Source organism: Myxine glutinosa, chromosome 6 (genome assembly GCF_964187855.1).
Source record: "Myxine glutinosa chromosome 6, kmMyxGlut1.1, whole genome shotgun sequence".
In the NCBI taxonomy this organism is placed as follows: domain Eukaryota; kingdom Metazoa; phylum Chordata; class Myxini; order Myxiniformes; family Myxinidae; genus Myxine; species Myxine glutinosa.
Window position 1 is genome coordinate 142,707,634 of NC_136266.1, and position 24,822 is coordinate 142,732,455.

Genomic DNA, 24,822 nt, shown 5'->3' on the forward strand with positions numbered 1-24,822 from the left:
AGCGTACACTGAAGAATTTCTGTGGAAAATTTGATGTTTTTGTCTGGCCTGTAACTGTATTTCCTATAAACCCATATTTCTGGGTTTCTCTGCTCTGTCAGGGTCGTACCCCAAGCGAAAGGTTCAGCAAGACTAAGCCAGCACTTTCAAACTTCAAACATGGACCACATAGTTCAGTCGGTGGCCTTTCTTGTCGCCCTCTCAACTGTCCACTTCACCCATCTCCCTCCAAACCACCGCCATTTTCTCAGTGTTGTGCCCCTGCACATCTTACACTCACTGCATGCATCTGATGTCAAGCCAACGTGCTGGTAGCCAAAGCTGCTCCCATTTGTAGCATGTCATTGTGCAGCTTGGTCTTTTTTATTTATTTATTATTTTTGGACAATCTTTTATCGGCCTTTTCAAATCTCTCCTTTGTAAACAGCAAACCTGTCACGGAAACTGGCCATCAGTGCACGTGACGAGGAAACCAGTCAATCGCAATAGAATTGGAGAAAGGATGGTCTTGCGAAGAGGACAGTGGAGGTAAAAAGAGTGAAACTTGGAATGAAGGAAAAAAAAAAGAAGAGAATAAATAGAGTAAAGTAGAAGGATATAAAAGGTGTATTGATCGTTTTCGTGCCCTCTAACATGCACCGACTCACCGTGTGGATATGCTGTAGAGGAGCAAGGCGGTGAAAGACCATGACTGGAGCTGGTGAGATGCAACAGGCGGCCAAGGCCTGGCTGAGTTCGGATACGAGAGTGCAACAACCGCAAGGAAGGATCAAACCTCCTGTGAATATGGGAAAGGCAAATCACAGCCAGTAGGAGGATCCATATCCTCACTGGTGTATAATCACTGCTTTGGCTAAATGAGATGTCCAACAGGTTAAATAATTCTGAATTTTTTTTGAACCCGTTACATGATTAAATGTAAGCCAATCAGAACTCCCCATAACTTGACCATCTTTTTTCTTGACCCACCTGTACAAGCCACAGACCAAAGGCTTTCCGGCAGCTTCCGCTTCCTCAAAGCACTCTGCGACAATCTCCGGTTCAGGGCCAAGAAGTCTCCCACATAGCACACCTTTTCCTGTACACAGAAAACATTTATAAAGAAGACCAACTGCACAATTTGGGTATATTACGTACTTCCAATAACACTCTCAACAAAGCACAAAAATCCACTGCGTTGAGTTTACAATGAGTTTACATCATCGGTTTTTCATCAATGAAAAATAAATTCACAAAAGTCATTTCAGATAATCTTATTATAATAGAGCAAACGTATATGGTGATGTTTATTTGTATGTTTATTTGTGACCAAAACGTCTTTTTGTTCTTCAAATAAAATTAACACCCAAAACACAGTCCGCGAACTCTTAATTACTTATTACGTACTGTTGGATATACCTTTTGACCCTTTAGACCCCTCATATCTTTGATGACCCTTTAAGTCCCCCAAGACCCTTAAGTACACCAAGATTCATGAAGACCCAAAATACACTTAAAGACTGCAAAGACCCAAAATACCATGAAGACCCAAAAGATCCTTAAAGGCCCTGAATAACCAAAATAACCTTAAAGACGCCAAAGTCCCAAAACACCCTGAAGACCCCAAAGACCCAGAGGAACCAAAAGACCCTTAAGACCTCAAAGACCTCAAAGACCCTGAAGACCCAAATGGCCCCGAAGCCCCAAAAGACCCTGAAGACCCCAAAAAACCCAAAGACCCAAAAGTCCCTGAAGACCCAATTTTGGCCGCTCTCCCCCCACCATCCCCCCATCACCATCCACCCCATCCCCCCTCCACCATTCCCCCACTTCCCCCCACAATCCCCAATCCACCATCACCACCACTAACAACCCCCCACCCACCATTCCCACCATCCCTCACTCCCTGAGAAAGCAGACATGGTCAAAGATGCCTACGCCTCTGAAACGACATGTGGTGAGGCGAGCGGAGCACGCCGAGTAACGCTCGTTTAGTTGATGAACTACATCCGGTTGTCTGTAGTTCTCTTAAGGTTCATAATGCAATGTGAGTTTAGTAAGGGTTCATAATGGCCTAGCAGTGAGATTAGAGTAGAATTGGACCTGTGGTGTATAGCAGACGAAGGAGAAGGAGAATCTGTGTGTACAGCAGACAAGAAGAGACCACTTGGCCAAAAATGGAATATCTCCCCCTCAGTACTCTATTTTACTGCCTGTCAAAAAAATCATGCAACTTCCATATCCATGCAAAACAGAAACAGCCAAATGAGGCTAAAATTTTAATATTTCTTTCTTTGAACAGTTAATTATGCCCACAAACAAACCAAACACACAAAGCGCCATTTCAATCTCTGTGACGAATGCAGGACGAATAACATACCAAGTTATCTGCAAACATTACAAACAGATTCGGTGGTGTAATGATTAGAGCGTGCGCTCCGAGGTTGGGGTTCAAACCCCAACTGGGTTATACCAAAGACTTTAACAACGGTATGTGCTGCTTTCTTGCTTGACGTTCAGCATTTAAAAAGGACAAACAAACATAGCATAGGAGCGATGGGCCTAATGGCTTCCTTCTGTGCCAAAGCTCCTTCTAAGCAGTGACACCGGAGCGGTATAAGGGCAAAGGGGCAGAATTCATTTGAGGGGGGGAAATATATTTTTAGTAAGTATATTTAGAAAAACAAATCCTTTCCTTTGTTGATTTAGGGTGGAAGATACACATCGGGAGTTAAATTGATCGAGATAAGGAGATAAATCGAGATAAGGAGATAAATCGAAATAAGGAGATAAATAGATCAACAATGGATGGAGGTCCTCAATGTCAAACAGGAAATTAGAGCTGTCTCCCTTGACATATCATGTGCCTTCGATACGGTCTGGCACCAAACTCTCCTCCTATGGTATCCATGGAAATGTCCACGCATGGCTTCCGGACTTCCTCTCTAGTCGTAGTCAACGTGTGGCCCTGAATGGGTTTCTCTCATCTCCTCTTCCTGTTCAGGCTGGAGTTCCCCAAGGCAGTGTTCTGGGCCCTGTGCTTTTTCTGGTCTTCATCAATGATCTCTCTGACTCTCTTGAAAATCCTCTCTCTCTCTTTGCTGATGACTCTACTCTCTGTCGCTCCATTCTTCATCTCTCAGATCGGCAGTCTGCAGCCTCCTCACTCTCTGCAGACCTGGACAAAATCACAGACTGGTCAAACAAGTGGAACATGTCTTTCAATCCTGACAAATCTCACACTCTTACAATGTCTCTCTGAAAAGACCGACTGGACAACCCTCCCATCTACTTTCTCAACAATCCTCTCCAAGAAGTTCTGTCACTCAAGCTTTTGGGTCTCACCATCTGCCATGATCTTTCTTGGGAAAACCACATTTCCAAGCTGACCTCCAAAGCCAGTCGCCGACTGGGCATCCTCCGTCGTGCGAAGTCCTTCCTTGGCACACCTGAGCTCCTCACCACATTCAAGGCTTTCATCTGCAGCTCAATGGAATACTGTTCTACCCTCTGGGCTGGTGCTCCTGCCTCACACATAGCTCGTCTTCACGCGGTTGAAACCAAAGCTTTCAGAATCATTGGGATCTCCCGTGATGATGCTAACTCTGAGGGCCTTTCACTCACTCACCGCAGGCAGGTTGGTGGTCTTTCTGTCTTCTACCGACTCCTCTCCCACCTAGCTCCCCCAGCTCTGTCCGCCAAATATTCCTACAGGACGCACAAGATCTGCCAGCAACCCTCTTATGGTGAAACTGCCAAAATCAAGACTCTCTCCTCACCTTCACTCTTTCATTCCTCTTTTATTCCGTCTATGGAACAAACTCCCTCACTCTCTTCAATCCCACTCCTCCCTCCAGGTCTTTAAAACGGCTGTTCACCACCATCTCTTATTTTCCCCCATCCAAAAGCTTGATCTTTTCTACCCCACTTAATTCACCCCAGATCCACTTATTTGAAATACCGACTTCTTTCCTTGAAGTCCTGGAAGTGTCCACGTGTTTTATACCTCTCCAACACGACCCCGCCCCCTTCCCATGTCTCCCCCCCCCCCCCAAGCCCTCTCCCTCCCACAGATCTCCCGATGCCTCTATTCTCTGCTGTTGTACTTGTGTTGTGTGCTTCCCTCTCTCTCTCTCTCTCTCCATCTTGTCTCCCGCTCCCTTGATCACATGTTTTTTGTCAGTTTGTTTTTATGTGATTAATGTTAGCTCTTCCACGAGCTTCAATCTTGTACACAGAAAAAAAAAACAAGAAAAAAAACAGCAAGTTGCAAATTGAAGAAGAAATTTCGGCCTCAAATCGAACGAAAACACGCCATGCAAATTAAACACAGATCAAGACTCTCACCATTAAAACGGAAGTGCTCCAGTCGCTGTTGCTCACCAAAAGCTCCCAAAAGTTGATCATGCCCACGTGTGGTAAGATTATTTTAATTAATTGCGATACTGAGAATTATCAATCATCCAAATTAGTGGTCGTGTACTGCAAAGCACTATCGCTACCCTACGTAACTCTATGCCAGCTGTAGATGAGGACGGAACTACGTAACTTCCGGTTAGTGCACCCATCGCGACAACAGTCACATGATTGGATACGTTGAAAACAAACCACAAAAGGGCCCCACTTCCGGTAGTCTCGCCCTCACCTTTAGGCTTGTCCAGTACCGTCATTCGCTGCCAAGATATGTGCGGTGTATTATTGCAGTGAAAATTGACTAAATACAGCACAAATTGGAATCGGCTAATTATTTTGAGGAAATTTCGAGATCTGCCGCCTAACAGCTCCGAAAGACTTTCGAGAACAAAATAATTGACAGTCAAAGGATGTGGTGCATTTTAGAAACATCTTACACTCTCTGTTAGTTCAGCAATGTCGTCAGACCTTTTCGGGTGTTCGGAGTAATAAGGCACCTGCTGGTCTCCTGCCCTCTTTTGCCCTCTTGGCAAAAGACAACAACAACAATAACATGCATTTTAAGGCCATTTTCCCTGCTAGAGCAGGGGTTAGCCTTGCGGTCCTCATGACAATCTTCTCCATTTTGCCCTATTTTCTGCATCTCTCCTTGTTAACCCCCTTGCCCGCATTTCTTCTTCCACCATCTTTAGCCAAGTCTTTCTCGGTCTTCCCCGTCCTCTACTTCCTTCTACGTTAATTTCCATCACTCTTCTCAACCAGTCACTTTCATCCTTCCTCAACACATGACCAAACCATCTCAACCTGTTCCTCTTCACAGCATCAATCACATGCTCTATTCCCATCATCTTTCGCAATTCATTATTTGTCTTCCTCTCTCTCAAAGATACTCCGCACATCCATCGAACCATTCGCATTTCCACCCTTTCCAGCCTTCGTTGCTGCTCTACGTTCATTACCCATGTCTTGCTCCCATAAATCATAACACTTCTCACACATGCAGCATACACCTTTCCCTTCAGCTTCAGCGACACTCCCCTCCTCATCAGCACGCCACTCAGTTCCCGAAACGTCTTCCATGCACATCTCACTCGAGCAACCGTTGCCGAGTCTGATCCACCTTCTCCATTCAGCATGTCTCCGAGGTAGCAAAATGTTTTCACACCTTCCAGCTTCACGCCGTCTCCAAGATCCAACTCAACATTTCCTCCATCTGCAGCTCCCTCTGTGCACACCTTACATTTGAATGTAGCTTGGACAAAATCACAGACTGGGCAAACAAGTGGAACATGTCTTTCAATCCTGACAAATCTCACACTCTTACTATGTCTCTCCGAAAAGATCGACTGGACAACCCTCCCATCTACTTTCTCAACAATCCTCTCCAAGAAGTTCTGTCGCTCAAGCTTTTGGGTCTCACTATCTGCCATGATCTTTCTTGGGAAAACCACATTTCCAAGCTGGCCTCCAAAGCCAGTCACCGACTGGGCATCCTCCATCGTGCGAAGTCCTTCCTCGGCACACCTGAGCTCCTCACCACATACAAGGCTTTCATCCGCAGCTCAATGGAATACTGTTCTCCCCTATGGGCCGGTGCTCCTGCCTCACACCTAGCTCGGCTTCACGCTGTTGAAACCAAAGCTTTCAGAATTATTGGAATCTCCCGCGATGAAGCTATCTCTGAGGGCCTTTCACTCACTCACCGCAGGCAGGTAGGTGGTCTTTCTGTCTTCTACCGACTCCTCTCCGGCCTTGCACCCCCAGCTCTCTCTGTGCTCTGTCCCCCAAATATTCCTACAGGTCGCACAAGATCTGCCAGCAACCCTCTGATGGTTAAACTGCCGAAATCTCGGCTCTCTGCTCACCTTCACTCTTTCATTCCTCTTTTCTCCCGCCTCTGGAACAAACTCCCTCACTCCCTTCAATCCCACTCCTCCCTCCAGGTCTTTAAAACAGCTGTTCACCACCATCTCTTATCTTCCCCCATCCAAAACCTTGATCTTTTCTACCCCCGCTAATTCACCCCAGATCCACCTTTAGTAAGGGAAACATATGAAAATCTGTTAACTAAATTGTTACCAAAAAATTTCTTCACCAATATGTTTGTAAAGGTGTGTAATAACATGTGTTAAAATGTTGAAGGTCAACTCCCGTGGGAAACCCAGAAAAAAAGCTGTTGAATTCGGGTACCGAAAAATTATTTTCGAGAATTTTTATTTTTTTTAATCGGCCCTTAAGTAACTTATGAGGGGTCAAATAAGGGTTTTTCATGATTCTGAGTTGATTGTTAACATTTATATTTCACCACAGACACTCCTTTGTGGAAAAATAATTTCTAAATATATCTCATTTTCTACTTTGCAGGACATGGAGTCTAGCAATATGGATGAAGACGTTACTCCACCTGTGCTCAATTGCTTCATCTGTGCACGCTCGGATACACCAGCTGAAAGGCTCATACAGGCAACTCCAAAGGGATACTCAACTTTATTGAAACAAGCAGAAACTGTCGAAAATGTTACTGTTGTGGAACGTATGAAGGAGGCTCAAAAGGAAGGAAAACTGAGGTACCACCAGAAGTGTAAAAATGATCTGTACAACAACTTTGTTGCAACCACCAAGAAGTCAGCTCAAGCATCAAAGGCAGAGAAAGAGTCATCAAAGTTGAAGAGAAGACGCACTACTTGTGAGTTCAGTTCATCAACTGGCTGCAGTTCTAGAAGATCACAGTCAGTTGACCTCCTGTATAAGGATGTATGCATTCTTTGCAACCAACCAGCCCAGCTCTACAAAAATAATCCAGCACAAGCTAGAAAGAAATACAGAGTGCCACATAATTTGACTGCAGATACACTGAAGGCAAGCTTGCTGAAGACAGCACGGTGTCGCGGGGATGACTGGGGCACTGAAGTCACTGGACGCCTGGAAGGGATCAACGACTTGGTAGCAGAAGAAACACTGTACCATTTGCGATGCAAACTTATGTTTGCGAGAGGTGACAGTTTGTCCAAGACTGATGAGGAAGGAAAAAGGAAGAGAGGACAGAGGAGTATTGATGAGGAGCGAGAGGCAGTTTTTATTGAATTCTGCGAATGGTTAGACTCAGAATTAGAGCATGGGGTAATGAACATGGACCAAGTCCATGAAAAGCTGCAGGAGTTTGATCAGTCACCAGAGAAGAGCCTTTCTTATTCAAAGCATTGGCTAAAGATAAAACTTCTAGAGAAATACGAAGACACCTTGTATTTCACAACACAGGAAAGAAGGGCAGATGTACTCTGTCTCAAAGATGGCACCGACAATATTCTGCGAGCGCATCATGCTAATCTTGACCATGGAGATGAGAAGACTCAGATCATAAAGACGGCACTCAAGTTCATATCCAATGATATTGCCTTGATTGATTTAGGTTCAAAGTCATACCCCACCACACACAGTATGACTGACATCGATAGTCAGCTGACACTTGTTCCTGCAAGCCTTCAGATGTTCTTGAGACCGATTGTCAAGACAGACGAAAGAGTTGCCGTTTGGGGGCAGAATTTTATTAAGGCCTGTCGACCTCGGTCTGGAGTATTGCCACACCAAATGGGGCTTGCCATACAACTTGATCATAGATTTGGGTCAAAATGGATGCTCAACAAGTTCCACCGGCTGGGATACACTGAGTCTTACACGGAGACACAAAACTACAAATACTGCTTCCTTAATAGTAGGAGTGGAGATGATGTTCCAGATACTTCTGGCACTCTTGACACCATTGTGGAGGAAACCGATGAACAGATCAATGATGAGGTTGCGGTTGATGCTGCGCTTGAGGATCAATCAGTGATGACAGCCAAAGTGCCAGCCAGTGAAAGTGAATTGTCAAGTAATGATCAGGTGGTCTTTATGGAGGTTGGGGAAACAAACAATGCAGTCACTCAGTTTGTTGGAGACAATATAGATTTAAACATTGTCTCTATTCACGGAAACACTCCCTTTCACTCAATGGGTTGGATCGAAGTCACCTCTCCGGCACCACCTTTGCCAGATCCACAGACAACAGCAGCTTTCCCCCGGGTGAAGTTGAAGGCACTCGACAAAGCTAAGATCCTGAGAGGAACTGAAGTAAAGATTATGCCATTTACGAACAGGAAACAGATAGGAACGAACGCGATCATGTTTCTCCCCCTCGCTGAGCTTTCCTCCTCCCTGGCTCATGATCAGCCACTCCTCACTCCAGGTGACACACTCTGGGCAGCGGGGTGGGTGATCAAAGCCAACGATCCTGAGTTCCCACACTCCAACTGGAATGGCTGGATGAAGAGAATCCATGCTAATGATGCAAAGCAGAGCACACAGATCGAGTTCCTCCCAGTTATTGAAGGAGACCCTAATGACCTCAACACCATCTTCACCACTCTGAAAGAGTGCATACGGTGCGCTGGGGTCGCTATAGTGACCTTTGATCTTCCGATTTGGCTGAAGGCTGTGAATATAATAAAGCAGGCAAATCTACCCGTCATTCCAAGGTTGGGGTCACGTGCATCTTGGCCTGTGGAGTCTGTAATGGCATTACATGCAGAAACCGCAGTCATGATGTTGTTGAGTCTGAAGAAGACATAGACAATGACTGTTGAAACTTCTGACATTGTGAATGAGAAATAACTCTTGAGTATTATATATGTATGTGAAATAAAAGCTACTTTGTGTGTAAATGTAAAAGTGAAAATAGAAATGTTAACAATCAACTCAGAATCATGAAAAACCCTTATTTGACCCCTCATAAGTTACTTAAGGGCCGATTTAAAAAAATAAAAATTCTCGAAAATAATTTTTCGGTACCCGAATTCAACAGCTTTTTTTCTGGGTTTCCCACGGGAGTTGAACTTCAACATTTTAACACATGTTATTACACACCTTTACAAACATATTGGTGAAGAAATTTTTTGGTAACAATTTAGTTAACAGATTTGTGAAATATCTCATAAAATGCCCTTACTACTTGTTTGAAATTCCAACTTCTTTCCTGGAAGTCCTGGCAGTGTCCATATGTTTTATACCTCTCCCACCGCCCCCTTCTCATGCCCCCCCCCCCCCCAAAGCCCTCGCCCTCTCTCAGATCTCTCGAGGTCTCCATGTCTCTCGGTCCCTGCTCTCAAATGTTGTGTTTGTGTCCTTCCCCCTCTCTCCCCATCTTGTCTACCGCTCCCGATGTTATATGTTTTATGTGTCGGTTTGTCTTTCTGTGTGATTAATGTTCGCTCTTTCACGAGCCTCGATCTTGTAGACAAAAAAAAAAAAAGCTGCCACACTGGTAAATGACCCTCTCAGACCACTACATTTTTGATGAACCCACTCAGCGCACATTGTACATTGAATGGAGTTCACTCCGACACCCTTCCTGCACACAGCACACGGCCACTTCCCAGTTCTTTCCACCTCACCACATGCTTTACCACTTGCCATCACCTTCGTCTTTCCGATATTCACCTTCAGACCTTTTGTCTCCATACATTCCTTCCACTTGTTCATCTTTTCCTTCAGTCCGTCCATACTTTCCGCAATCAACACCAGATCATCTGCATACAACAACTCCCATGGTAAACCCTCCTTTACGTTCTGAGCCAGCACCTCCATCACAGCTACAAATAGTAGTGGACTTAGTACGGACCCCTGATGCACTCCCACCTTCACCTCAAACTCACCACTGTTCCCGGCCTTCGTCCTTACAGCTGTGCGCGCTCTTTTGTCCATTGCCATCACTACTCTGATCAACCATTCCTCCACTCCTAACTTCCTCAATGCCCATGTCAATACTTTGCATGGAACCCTATCGAATGCTTTCTCCAGATCAACAAACCCAAAAAACAACTTCTTCCTCTTCTCCATGTACTTCTCCTGCAACTACCTCACAATGAAAAGTGCGTCTGTCGTTCCTCTTCCTGGCATAAATCCAAACTGCATTTCGTCGATCTTCACTTTCTTCCTTATCCACCTCTCGAACACCCTTTCCAATACCTTCATTCCATGCTCCAATAACTTTATCGCTCGGTACGAGCCACACTCCAGAGGGTCACCTTTCCCCTTGTATAGAGGGACGAGGGTACTCAGTTCCCAATCCACTGGAATGCGGCCTTCTTTCACCACCAGATTACAGATCTCTGTCATTCTCTTCACACCCCAACTTCCTGCTGCCTTCAACATATCTCCCACAACTCCCGTCGGCCCTCCCGCTTTTCTACTCTTCATTGCTTTTATCGCTTCCTCAACTTCCTTCTCAGTTATCTTCTCTGCCGGTCCTAAAACTGGGTTACTCTCTATGTTGCCATCCCATTCATTCTCTGTATTCAACAGCATTTCTATATATATTTTCCCTCTTCCTTTAATTCCATCTGGGTCGACAACAATTTGTCCCACTTCATCCTTCAAGCAACTCACCCCCATCACATCACACCTCTCTTTCGCTATCTGCTTTGCAATCCTGAATACTGCTTTCTGACCCTCTTCCGAATCCAAGCGTTCTCCGAACATTTTCCTACATGCCTCCTGCGCCTTTGCTACCTCTTTCTTTGCAACCTTCCTGGCTGCCTTATAACTTTCATGCTCTGCTGTTTCTGCTCCCGTACCCTTCGCCTTCTGCCACTCCTTGAACTTCTTCCTCTTCTCGTCAATCCTCTTTCCAACTTCATCATCCCACCACCATGTTTCCGAGTGCCTCGGTGGTCCTTTTGTCCATCCACATACCTCACCAACGGCTCCCAACAGACTAGCTTTCATTGACATCCAACCACTTTCAAGCTCAACCACATCATCCTCTACCCTACTCAGCCTCTCTTTTAATGCCTCCCTTACTGTCACCTCTTTCAACCTCCACACCTTCATTCTCAGTTGGTACCTCACCCGCCGAGCTCTCCTCGCACCTTTCACCATTATGTCGCAGACAACCAAGTGGTGCTGTGAAACAGCCTCCTCCCCCGGGATCACCTGTGTGTACCGGAGGTGCCCCCTATTTCGCCTACGCACCATCAGGTAGTCAACGGTTGTCGTCCACCCACCTGCCGTGTATGTAACAAGCTTATTATCCTCTTTCTGGAACTGAGTATTACAAATCAACAAATCAGCTCCATCAGCAAACTCCAAAATCCTTTCACCTTCTCCATTTATCACACCATATCCGTAACCCCCATGAACTCCCTCAAAACCATCCATACTCCTTCCCACATGTCCATTCAGGTCTCCTCCCACCACAACAACTTCCTCATCTTTCACGTTTTCCATCAGCTTCTCTATCGCACACCAGAACTTGTCCTTCTCTTCATCGCTGCGACCAACCTGCGGAGCATATCCCGAGATGACGTTCACCAAGAGCTTTCCAATCATCATTTTCACCATCATCAACCTATCACTCACTCCAGTCACACTCACCACACTGTCTACAAACCCCTCAGAAAACAGGACACCAACACCATTCATGCCCTCCAGGCACCCTTGCCACACAAACTTGTATTTCTGTCCCTGCCTACCCTTCACCATTCTCACACCACTTCCCTTCCATCTCGTCTCCTGCACACAACATATGTCCACTCTTCTTCTGACCAATACATCCACCACTTCTCCTGATCTCCCTGTCATTGTCCCTACATTCCATGTCCCAAACCTCAGAAACCGATCTCCACTTCGGGCTGCATCCTGCCCATATGTAGTTGTAATTGTCATGGTTATCTTTTTGACGCAATGTTTTTTATGGCCGGATGCCCTTCCTGACGCCAACCCTCTTAGTCGTCTCTTACGACATGCAGGGATACGGTGTACCTATTCTGACCAGGTTACACACTGGGAAACGTTTAAAACATGGAAATTCTGGGGGGGGGGGGGGGGGGGGGGGAGGGCGGCGTCAGAATCACGGCTGCGGTTTAAACATATTCCAACAATATCCAAACAGAACCACGAACCATGATAACCATGAAAAACAATCTGGGAAAAGTCTCCAAGCGAGAACATGGATTTGAGAAAGAAGGAGCAGAGGCGGAAGAAAAACGAGATACAGGGGACGGGGCACAAGTCGAGACGAGGAGGAGGGCGAACAAGCACGTGTCCGGGAGGAGAGAAAGAATCAATATAGAATTATTTGTCTATCCGTTTGTCCTGTTTTTAAAAAAACGCCGGACAAAGGGGTAAGATGCCCGCGAGAGGCAGGGGGGAGAAAAGAAAATCAAAGAAACAAGCAAATACTATGAAGGAAAGAACTTACACTCACAAAACACCGACGGGGGGAAGGGAGCCCGGAAAGACTTGGCCGCGCACGACGCACGAATAAAAAACGACCAATCACACACAAATCCGCAATAACCACAAAACCAAAACTAAACAGAAACACACAACAACACACACACAACAAAACAACCAGCGGAAACCCGACAAAGACACGAATGGGAAAACACTCAAACTTCGATGCCGTGGAGAGATCGAAGCAAGCCTTGTCGCCCGAGGGACCGGAAGTCAAAAAGACAGGAGGGGTTATTCCCTATCCCTTCACCCCGACGCCGCAATATTCTCCCTCACTGCTCCCGGCATCTCTGCTTGTAAGGGAACTCATATATTAATTGAAGTTTTCTTCTTCAGGTGAGACACAATTTATTACATATGCTTGGTAGAGAGCAGGAAGGAGAATTATTAAAACTAGTGGGGTCACCCGTGGGAATCCCACGGGCATGGAGGTGTATCGTTGAGATTGGTGCAGCCGTTGTTGTGGTACCCAGGACAATAACGTTAGGTGGGACTCCAAACCTGAAAATGCTGGAGACCAAAGCTGAAAAACTGGAAAAACAACATAGCCTATTTTACTCCAGGGGGTCCCAGGATTACGCACCCAAAATTTCGTTGCGATCGGTTCAGCCGTTTTTGCGGTACCTAGGAACGGACGGACGGAAAGACAGACAGACGGAAGGACATTTGGTGAATTATAGTAAGATTATGGAAGTATATTATGAAGAATAAAATTTAGAAAATGAAGAGATTTAGATGAGAATGCAGGAGTGAATTGTTTAAAGGGGGGAAGAGGAAGTGAGAGAAGGTGAAGGGGGTTCGATAAACATCGTATTGTCACGTCCTTGGGGTCGAGAATACCCACCAGTTGCGTTCGGATGACCACGCCCAAAATAAAGTAACCACACCCCAAGTCATGAATCCAGTTGCGGGCCCGGATTCCATGCAGTTAGAGTAAACGGGCCGTTTAACTAAATCCAAGGGAAAGAGGAATCAAACCACAATGTTCATAACTTTATTTACAGGGTACACACTTAAACCCAATTACCCAGATTATCTTAAAGCGCCAAATTTCATTGCAAATGACTTATGGACTTATGGACTACACCTCTTTATATCAACTTCATTGACTTCAAGAACGCATTCGATAATGTACATAGAGCGAGTCTGTGGAAGATACTGAGATCTTCTGGAATTCCGCAGAAGATGATCACTCTAATCAGCAAATTCTATGAACACTTTGAATGCAGTGTCATCCTGAACACTTCCTTATCACGGTGGTTCCCGGTAGAGTATGGAGTTCGCCAAGGTTGTATTATATCACCTATCCACTTTCTGATTACTATCGACTGTATCATGAGGAACACCACATCAGATAGACCTAGAAGCATCCAGTGGACCGTTTCCACCCAACTTGAAGGTCTGGATTTTGCTGACGATTTCGCTGTTTTGTCATCAAGGGAGACGCATTTGCAAGGACAAACTGACAGGCCAGCTAGCTTTACCAGAAGGACAGATCTTAATGTCAATACCACCAAGACCAAGGTGATCAGCATCAACACCGTACCTCCTGCATCCATTACTGTAAATGGAGAAGCCCGAGAGACTGTAGATGAGTTTACATACCTCGGCAGTCTAGTCAGCAAAGACAATGGAGCCAAGAAAGACATCGAGGCAAGACTCAGCAAAGCTTGTCATGCATTTGCTTTACTCCATTCTATCTGGAAGATGAAGCAGTACTGCCTGAAGACAAAGATAAGACTTTATAACAGCAATGCCAAGGCTGTTCTTCTATATAGTTCTGAGTGCTGGTGAGTAATTAAGTCAGATATGAGCAAGGTAGAGGAATCTCTGGTTTCCCACTGCTTAGTGTCCGTCCTACCTCGTTACTCACACAGCGACTGTAGGTCGGGTGCGTGAGTATTGCAATGATTCCGTCTGTGTGTTTGTCGGCAGAAGAACTAGACAATGAGGGAAGCTAGAATCACCAAATTTGGTACAGAGATTCATATTGTGAATGTCTCGGATAATTTAAACTTTGAGGTCATAAAGAAAAATATAAAATGAAATTTAGTATCGGAATATATTTACTCACACCGAGTATTGCGATTATCACGTCTGTGTGTACCATATGAAGCTGTATGACATATTTGGCGATTCTAGCTGCTCATATCGTCGAATTTTTTCTACTGACAAACAAGGACGTGTTGATCACAATACTCACGCGCCGAGCAGAGACAAGAAGCACATCTAAAGAGTGAGCAGCACAAAGACCTCAAGAGACTCCAATTCAGAGGGAGAGGTGACTTTCACAGGTCAGGTGATCTCTATTCAGATCAACAGCAGCCATGACCAAGGAGCAGAAACAGCTGACACTAACCAGGGATAGAAAGTTAAAGTCAGAAGCCAGAGTAAATGACTGTAGACCAAAAAGTGGTCGTTTTAAAAAGATACCAACAAAGCTACTTAAATATTAATATACACCCTAACTTAGGCATCATCTCCCCATCCTGGGGAGGGGAGGGAAGGGAGGGCCAAATTTGGTTAGTACCGATGACCTGCCTATGGGTATCCCGAGCACAACGTATGCAAATTTTGAGAAAAATGGGTGAAGCAGTTTTTGATCTTGAAGTCAGAAGTCATTTAAAGTAAAATGAAACATTAATACCGAAAACAATAAATTATAATAATGCGTTCTAAACTAAAACTGCAAGTCGTAATATGAGAATGAGCAGAATTAAAGAAATTTGCTATTTCTACATATACTGGGAACATGCATTGAGAAAGTTAGTTCACTTCTAAAAAAATTATTAAATCTAACATATAAAGCTCCTTCTAACCACCGACTGACTGACTGATATTAATGTTCGGCCCCTTCCGGGTGTCGTAAAAAGCTGAAAATTTGGCGTGCTGACGGAAATTGAAGCCGGTACACCGGGAAAAAATTACAGAACCGTCGGAAAGCGTCCATAAATGAAAATTTACATTAAAAAAACATAAAGGCATCCATAATGAAACAAAAAACCTCAAATGATATCCAGCATTTGAAAATTGTAATTTCTGTAAATGTAAACTGGGAAATAAAACTCCCAATGAAAATCTACGTAAAAAACATGAACGTGTCCGTAAAATAAATAAATAACTTAAATTGATGCCTAGCAGCAGGTCAGTGATGCTTGCCTCTAATCATAAAGCTTCTATTTATTATGTACCTTCATACAAAGCATGTCCCTGGTGTTGGGCTAGCGGCTAGGGTGCCGGCTTAGGATCCTAGGATCCTGGGTTCGAATCCCGGTCAATCACTGAACTAACGCCAGGGGGGTTGACTCAGCCTGTCATACCTTCCGAGGTCGGCAAATTGAGTACCAGTTCACTGGTAATTCCCTGCTTGTCGTTAAAAGGTGGCAAAAAGGGTTGGCGTCAGGAAGGGCATCCGGCCGTAAAACATTGCTTCAAAAAGGGGATCGAAAAACAACAACAACCACAGTTCCCGAAAAAGGCCAACCCCCGCTTGCGGGGAAAAATGGCCTCTAAAGGTGGTTTTTTATACAAAGCATGGTTTGTTTTGCTTACACACTGTGTAAGCATACCCCACTAGTAGTAAATAAAATCACAAAACAACAATAACTTCTCAGAAGAGAAACATATCAGTGCAAGTCAGTACCTCTCTCGAGTGCATTGTGCTTAAACCTTCTTTTTTGGGGGTTTAATTCTGGGACCGCAAGATAAGTTATACTAGATTTTTGCAGATATGATAAAAGGAGAATCATCAGGGTGTGTGTGTGTGTGTGTGTGTGTGTGTGTGTGTGTGTGTGTGTGTGTGTGTGTGTGTGTGTGTGTGTGTTGTAGCCACTGCTGCTGCTCCAATGTACTAACAGGAAGTGATAGAAACTTGACACCTCTCATCTACGGATATTTCTCGTATTTTCTGCATTTCCAAGAGTCCGATTTGCATTTAGGAACAGAACAATTATGGTTAACCATTTTGAGATTGCCACTCTTTCATCTAAATGCTGAAAATTATGTTTAAAAAGACGATTAGAATTACAGATGTACCCTTAGCATTGGCAGGTAAAACGTGCCTGGCGAGCAGACCCGAGTCACTGAAAACACACACAGTGCATGCGCAGAAGGCCTCGTTAGCATTCATACGTCATTTCGAAAGTTGTGCATTGTGGAGAGACAGCATAAAATTGCTGCGGGGTAAAGCAAGTTGACTACAGATAAATAAATAAATTTGTCAAAATGATCCATCATGGCCTACATAGCACAATACCCACTCTTAACACATCCTTTTACATTTATTGTGACCCACCCCTCACCAATGCCATCCTCTCATGCCTGGGAAGAACCTTGCTTTAAGTTTCTTTCATTTTTGAACTTACAGCAATATAAAACGAATGCTACATTTCACTACCTGACACTCAGTTAACTACTAAACTCTCATTTTCAAACTAAAACTAAACTTTCTTAGTGAGCTCACCGGCTCGCAGTGCAGCCAAAACAATGGTGCTGGCTTCTGTTGCGGGTGAACACACCAGCACCCCGCTTACCCTGCTCGCCACAAACAGATGAAACTACAAATTACTGTCACTTCATCCATTGATGTGTCACTAAGTGAACAGAGGGATAAATTAAATGGGTGCCTTGTCATAGTAAATATAATAACCATTCCTTTCATACCGTGAGGGACATGGAGCTGCCGAGACAGTTTCATTGGCTGAGGACTACAATCCTGGATGGGTCGCCACTCCGTCGCAGGATACTTGAATGGCTTATTACCCCCAGTAAGCTGGTACTCATTTTGCCAACCTCGGAAGGATGGCAGGCTGAGTCAACCCACCTGGTGTTATGTCACGGCATGATTGGGGCTCAAACTCAAGCCACTAAGATCTTAAGCCAGCCACCTAAACTGTTAAGCCAACAACAGGCTGGCTGTGTCATAGTGGGGATGGATAACGGCTTGGCATCCCAGAGATTGTGGGTTATTATCTGGCTGCAGGAACCGGTATTAAAAATTTGAATTTACCTCGCAAGCTTCTAGAGACACCAGAGCTTGTCTTTGAATGACCAATTGCTCTTGTCGATAAAAACCTGGATGGCTTATTCGTGACCAACAGGAAGAGGGGAACGTGCTTGCATTGCTAGGTTTTGTCTTCAGTTAGTGCCAGCCTCCACTTTGTGGTCGACTCTTAAACATCCGTTTCAAATTGACCGAACAATCTACTCGGTTGATTTGGATGGGTACACATTAACAACTCATCATCATAAAGGTGCAGGATGTAGGTTACATCCTGCAGGATCCCGGTCTTTACATCTATAAAACGGTTCTATATTGGGTGTGCATGCGTGAGGGCTTGGGATGACGGAACCTTTCTCCGAACCAGTATATATCTGATGAACAATATTAAATTTATCCATGCTACTAGTTTCAACAAAACGTCATAGGAGACTATTCCAAGTCCTCAACCACTTGATTGCCAAATAACTTTCTCCTAACTTCAAGATGGCTCCTTTCCTTGAATAGCTCCAAGAGGTGTCCTCTCGTTGACGTGTATTCAGCTAGACAGAAGGACTGCTCTGGTCACACATTCACCAATCAATGCAGGGTTGTTACAACATTTGACCCCGTTGTCTGCTGTAGTAGAGCGAGTACAGGTTTAGCTCCTTCAGTATTTCATGGTAGTGAAGTCTACATTGTTCTGGGATTAGCCTTATTGGTCTCCTCTGGACTCTTTTAACCTTTTTAACATCCCCTTTATAACTCAAGTGCTGCAGGACATTGTCGTACTCTAGGCATGGCCTGAAATCTGTCTTAAAAAGCAGTGGCATAGTCCTCTTGTTAAGGTGGGAAAATGTCCTCCTCAGCATGCCGAGGATTTGGTCGGCTTTGTTTCCGACAGCAGTGACCTGCTGGTGGAGCTTCAGTTCGCTGCGGATGATGACACTCGGATCCTTTTCAGCAATGGTGCTTTGAAACTCCCGTCCCTTCATCAAATATACAACATCTATATTTCCCCAACTGATGAGCAGCACCTTGCACTTATTTGCATTGAAGGGTAACTGCCATCTCTCCGACCAGGCTAGAAGATTATTCAAATCCACTTGGGGAGCATCATTCTGGTCTGAGGTGCATACTGCGATATCTATGAAAAGCTGAACCTTTTCATCCACCACATTTAGAAGGTCATTTATAAAAATCACCCTGTTCACTATCATGCATTGATCTCTGTTGTTCGGGAAGGCCTTTATCGAGGATGGCAGAATCCATAGAAAGCTAATTCTTCCATAAACCTTGCATGTGTAATGCTGTCAAAGGCCTTTCTAAAGTCCAAGTACAGCATATATACTGGTTTCCCTTTGTCAAGCTGCTTGTTCCATTCCTCGACAACCCAGAGCAGCTGAGTGACACAGGATATACTTTGTATAAACCATGCTGGCATTTTGTTAGCAGGTTGTGCGTAAGCAAGCGCTTGATCACTGCATCACATCCAAAGCCCTCCATGACTTTTCCAGTAACTGACGTGAGACTTACTGGCCTATACTTTACATGTTCCTTCCTGCTACCCTTCTTGAAGAATGCCATTACGTTTGCCCTTTTCCATGCTAATGGTAATGTCCTCATTCTACCTTGTTATTGTAGGTATATTATTGACGTCCTCCACTGAAAATACATTACTGAAGTAATCATTCAGTGCTTCAGCTTTGTCATAATCAGTGTCTGCGGTTGATCTGTCCTCTTTGTTAAGGCTTGGCACTCTTCTCCTCACCTAGTCTTGGTATAATGTCGCAAACCTTTCAGATTGTCACTCAGGTATTTACCAGTTCCTGCTCAAACTTCTCAGTCACCCTTCAGGTAGTTTTCCTCAACAACGTTCTCTGCCGAGCATAGCACCTGTGGTCAATTCCATTCCTACTCTGCACGTACTTACTTCAAAGTAGGTTTTTTCTCTTTGACATTTGCCGCACCTCTTTTGTTTCATAGGTGTTTCTCCGTTGAACCTTGCTGGGTATTCTCTTTGAAACGAACCAATCAATACATTGCTGGAATTCCACAACAGAGTCTGTCCATGCTTGTGAGTAGCTTTTGCTCATCAATTTCTCCTCCAAACTAGATGGTATTCAAAGAAAACTTACCCCATGCAGTCTTGAGAAGGACTTGGAGTGAGCCAATTCCTCTGTTTTTTAAGGTTTTTTTCTTTGATCCAATATGGCTGCCAGACCATGTGACTGATGACCGCACTTTTATCAAACAATATTTACCATTGGTTGTTCATCAATTAGTTCAAGTTTTGCATTGATCTGTTAAGCAGTTTCAGAGAAGACTTTCAAAGATTTTCTTCAAACAATCAATTTTTTTTTAGCTGCCAGACCATGCAACCGATCACATTGAAAGTTTAAACAAGTATTCCCTTTGACGACTATATCATAATTGTGAAGTTTCATGTCGATCGATGAAACGGTTCAAGAGAAATATTTTCGAAACGACTTTCATTCTATCTAATATGGCTGCCAGGCCTTATGACCTATGATTTATTTTATTGAAGACCTTGGTGTCCACAAGGTTTGTGGAACATGTGTGTGAAGTTTCCACGAGATCTGTCAAGCTGTTCTGGAGGAGTTGATTGTTAAAGGTTTAGTCTTTTTAAAATATGGTTGCCAGACCATGTGACCTATGAGGTTAAAAGTTACACCCTATATTCTCCAAGTCCATTAGATCACGTGCATGAAGTTTTGCATCGATCCGGTCAGCCAGTGGAAAAGGTTTTAAAAGCTTTTATGCTCAATTCAATATGGCTGCCGAACCATATGACCTTTGACGTCATAAATTTACATTCTCCAATATAATTTTTGCGTAGATCACACTCAAGTTTCAATTTTTTTCCATGGAGCGGTTTCGGAGATGTAGAGGTCTAAAGTGTTTCGGTTTTCCAAGATGGCGCCTGTTTCACTTGACTTATGTCGTCATAATTATCAATTAATAATTCTAACTGAGTAGACGCATACTATGGTGAAACTTTTGTGTCAATCGGACCATTGGTTGCCGAGATAAATCATTTTATAAGGGGAAAAATTAAGACACTGATGTGCCCGATTGCTTAACCCCGCTTTTTGCTTTGGTGCACATGGGGTAATTAACATAATTTAGCCTATTATTTATTTCCTCATAGTTTCCTCGACGTTAGGTAACTCTAGTTGCCTTCTCCTCCTCCTTAAACTCCATAAATAAGTTGAGCTGTCCCTTCAAACAATGATGGCTGGTTGTTGTTTTTTTTGTTTTTTTTTCTGCTGCATCCTAATGGCGGTTCGAATCTAATTGAGCTTATGAATCCCTGATCATTGTGATAATGAGTAATGACCAGATCAAGAGTGCTTGGATTCTGTCCAGTGCAGTATCGCGTTGGCTGGGTAACATGTGGGTGCAGAAACAATCCATGCAAGAATGAATGAATGAATGATCGTTTTAAGGCCATGTTCCCCGCTAGAGCGGGGGTTAGCCTTGCGGGCCCCATGACAATCATGGTTCCCTGTTTGAGGCAATGTTTTTATGGCCGGATGCCCTTCCTGACGCCAACCCTTAGTCGCCTCTTACGATGCGCAGGGATATGGTGTACCTATTCTAAGCCGAGGTACACACCGGGATCATTCATCCCAGCAAACTGGTACTCAATTTGCCGACCTCGGAAGGATGACAGGCTGAGTCAACCCCCCTGGTGTTAATTTAGCGATCGACCGGGATTCGAACCCAGGATCCTAGGATCCCAAGCCGGCACCCTAACCGCTAAGCCAACACCATGCAAGGTGTCCAAAATAAGTATGCTGGATGGTGCGGTGCTGTGCTGGTATGCACATTGAGCCAATCTATTCCTGGGAAATGTATGTCTCCTATGACAAGCAATTTTGTCTTATTTCCTGCACATTCTGTTTCTAGTAGCTCATTCAGTGCTATTGCGTTTTCAACACCGCTCGACGGGCTTCTATACAACCATCCAATAAGCAACCTGTCCTTCCGAGGTAAACTTAAGGAGGTGCCATTGTGATTCCTCCAAGATTTATTCAATCATCACTTGAGACTCCTCCATTTAAGTTTGAACATAAATTGTTACTCCGCTGCTATTGTTGTCCGATTCAATGCTAGTGATGACGTCATAGCCGTCTGCTCCGATAATGGCTGCCAATGGTTTGTGTATTGTACGAGCACTTTCAGTTTATCTGCTTCGTTTGCTGCAACTTTTAATGCCTTTTCTACTTCCATGACCTTCATTTAGTCATTCATTGGCATCTCCGGTTCCTATTGCTCATGGCAGTCCAGCTAACTAATGCAACTTCACCATCTCCTTCACGATCCGGCATGCTATCAAGCTCCACAGGTAGTATGTACATATCAATTGTTTCTAGTAAATTTCCTTCACTGGACTTGTCTTCTATTTCCTTCTGCTTTCTACTTGGCTGGAGTCTGCCATGCTCCTACTTGGCTAGCAGTGATTGCTTTTTCCTTTTTGCATCATGGATATCTCCTCTTGGATGTCTCCTTGCTTTGACGGATAAACAGATCACCATTCTCACGCCGTCTACGTGGCTCTTGTCTAAGCCCCTTTCTATCTTCCCATTGCTGTTTTATAATGGCAGGAGAGATGTAAGTGTCAAAAATTCTCCCATAAAAAAACATTACCAAAATAGATCTATATGCGATAAAGGGTAAGTTGTCTGTGTGTTTGCTCACATGTTCGCCAACTCCTCTTACGCTTTTTGGTTGATCTCAACCAAACTTGGCATGCGCACTCAGGGGCCAATTTTAGGAGTTCTCAAGGGGTCAGCATCACATTACCCTGATGGTTGTTCGCAGTGAAGGGTCAAACTGTTATTGAAAGTTACGAGGGTGTAATGCGCAGCTGTACAAATGGATCTGTGTAGCATGCAGATTAAACGATGGCATCAAATGAATGAAAATAATCAATGTATTGTCGAAATTAGATGAGAGCCTTGTACTTCTGGCAAGGCACAAATCTATAGACAAGGCAATGTGGTAAAGGGATGAATAAAATGGGGGTGGAAACCTACGTGTGAGTATTTTTCCACAATAGTTATACAGTGAGGTATACTTTATAATATCTGTTCCTCATCCCTATCTCCTAATACTTCATCCATATCTCATTTACAGTGTACACACATATTTGATAGTAAATGCAAATGAGCGAGCCTCATTGAAAATGAATTTAAAAAAGACAAAACATGGAATGTATATTAAAAGACCGAGTGTTATTGTTAAAGCACCTTTGATCATTCAGAACAATGTCAGCGTCCTGTGGCCGGATGATTCTGATGTGACCCAGGGACGCCAGCCCCTCCGTAACATCAATAACATCTCCACCAACACCCCCAACCCCTCCAACATCTTCTACAGCATAGAGCAATGGTGCAGCCCCCCAAGCCACGGCCTCAGCTAGAGCTCGAATAAGCCCAGCACTAGCCCAGCGTAGGCCAAACAGTGCAAGACCTGGAGCACGAGGTGTTGAGGGTGGAACGAGTAGATCCTAGAAAGAGAGTGGGGGTTGTGGTGTGATGATATAAGAGGAAACCATGAATTATTATTCAAGCCAGTTTTTAACTGTACAGGAATTAGAAATGGCTGTACTTTAAATATTTTGAAATCGAACTGTTATGAGTTTCACCTCTATATCCAAAACTAGAACGTCACTTGGTAGAGAGCATACCTCCGCAAGGTTGAACAGTTTTCATTGTGTACCCCACTGATAGGCCGGATCTGGATTCAGACCTGAACCAAAGTCTAATCAGCTTGGTCTTTTCACCAAAGTAACTAGTCCACCAAGTTTTGTCACAATTCGTCCACATTTTTTGAAATACCGTGCTATATATCGTTTTTGGCCCCATCTCTCAATGGTGAAGAAACACTTATAGTATTAAAAATTTTTATTGTGTCCGGATCCAGATCTTCACCAATATCGAATCCATTCTACCTCATACACGCACAACCTGTCCAACAAGTTTTGTCTGAATCCATCCATACCTTTTTGAGATATCCTTTTCACAAACAGACAGACAAACAGACCAACAAACAAGAAGGTGTCAGGTGGTATAGCCTGTCAGGTGTGATGAAAATCGAGAGAAACAATCATCGATTGATGAATTAATTGTGTAATTACAATAAATTAATAATGATTATAAAATAATTAATTTCTTAATCAATTACTAATAGAATACCCAGACCACCACTGTTTCATCTGAATCTGTAACTTTTTGAAAATTAATTAATCAATTAATTAATCGGAAAATGAAATAACCAATCGATTAATTGATTGATCAATAAATCAAAAATAACCTTTATAGCCAAATCATTTGGTCATTGTCATGTCCAAATATCAGCTTCCTAACTCAATATGTGCCTGAGATATTGTTTCCCAGACAACAAAGAAAATAAATAATTGATTGATTCATTGTAATTAAAATAAATAAATAATAATCGTAAAATAATTAATTTCTTAATCAATTCGCTAATGGCATAGTAACAATAACAACCCTAACAATTATCAAACTCACCACTGTTTCATCCAAATCTATAACTTTTTGAAAATTAAGTAATTAATCGAAAAATTAAATAATTAATCGATTAATTGATTAATCGAAAAATCAAAAATACCCTTTATAGCCAAATCACTTGTTCACTGTCGTGTCTGAATATCAGCTTCCGAACTCAAAAAGTGCCACAGATATTGCCCAGATGAGAAAGAAAATAAATCGATAATATTTAAGTAATTAATCATTTAATTGATTAATTAAAAAATAAAAATACCTTTTTGCCAAAGTAAGTGTTCACTATTGTGCCCAATTTCAGCTTCCTAGCTCAAAGGATGGCTGAGTTATCACCTGCACAAACGAGAGAACCTTGACCTTTGACCTATATCGTCAAAAAACATTGGCATCCCCACTTTTGTCCTTCGGAATCATCTGGTAAACTTTGACAAAGATAGCTGAAAGCGTTCGCGATTTATCGTCCTCACAGACAAACAAATAACCAAACGAAACAGAACGACATATGATGAAAATTGTAAATTTTCATCACAACGAGAAAGATGTCGTGCATAGCACAATACTTGTGAAATCCATGAAACATATTTGACCTTAAAAAATAAATTGGTGGTTGAATTCAATGAACAAATA

General features: G+C 43.5%; 1 protein-coding gene across 1 annotated transcript in view; it reads right to left on the reverse strand.

The window, feature by feature from the left end:
- The window catches only part of LOC137417949 (uncharacterized), a 78,490-nt gene that overhangs the window by 32,938 nt on the left and 20,730 nt on the right, over positions 1–24,822 (reverse strand). Inside the window, exons 3-6 of the mRNA XM_068103896.2 lie at positions 22,918–23,177; positions 17,126–17,196; positions 970–1,078; positions 648–778 (exon numbers count right to left, since the gene is read on the reverse strand). Of these exons, the coding sequence (XP_067959997.2) occupies positions 648–778; positions 970–1,078; positions 17,126–17,196; positions 22,918–23,177 (571 nt within the window). The remainder of the gene's footprint in view (positions 1–647; positions 779–969; positions 1,079–17,125; positions 17,197–22,917; positions 23,178–24,822) is intronic.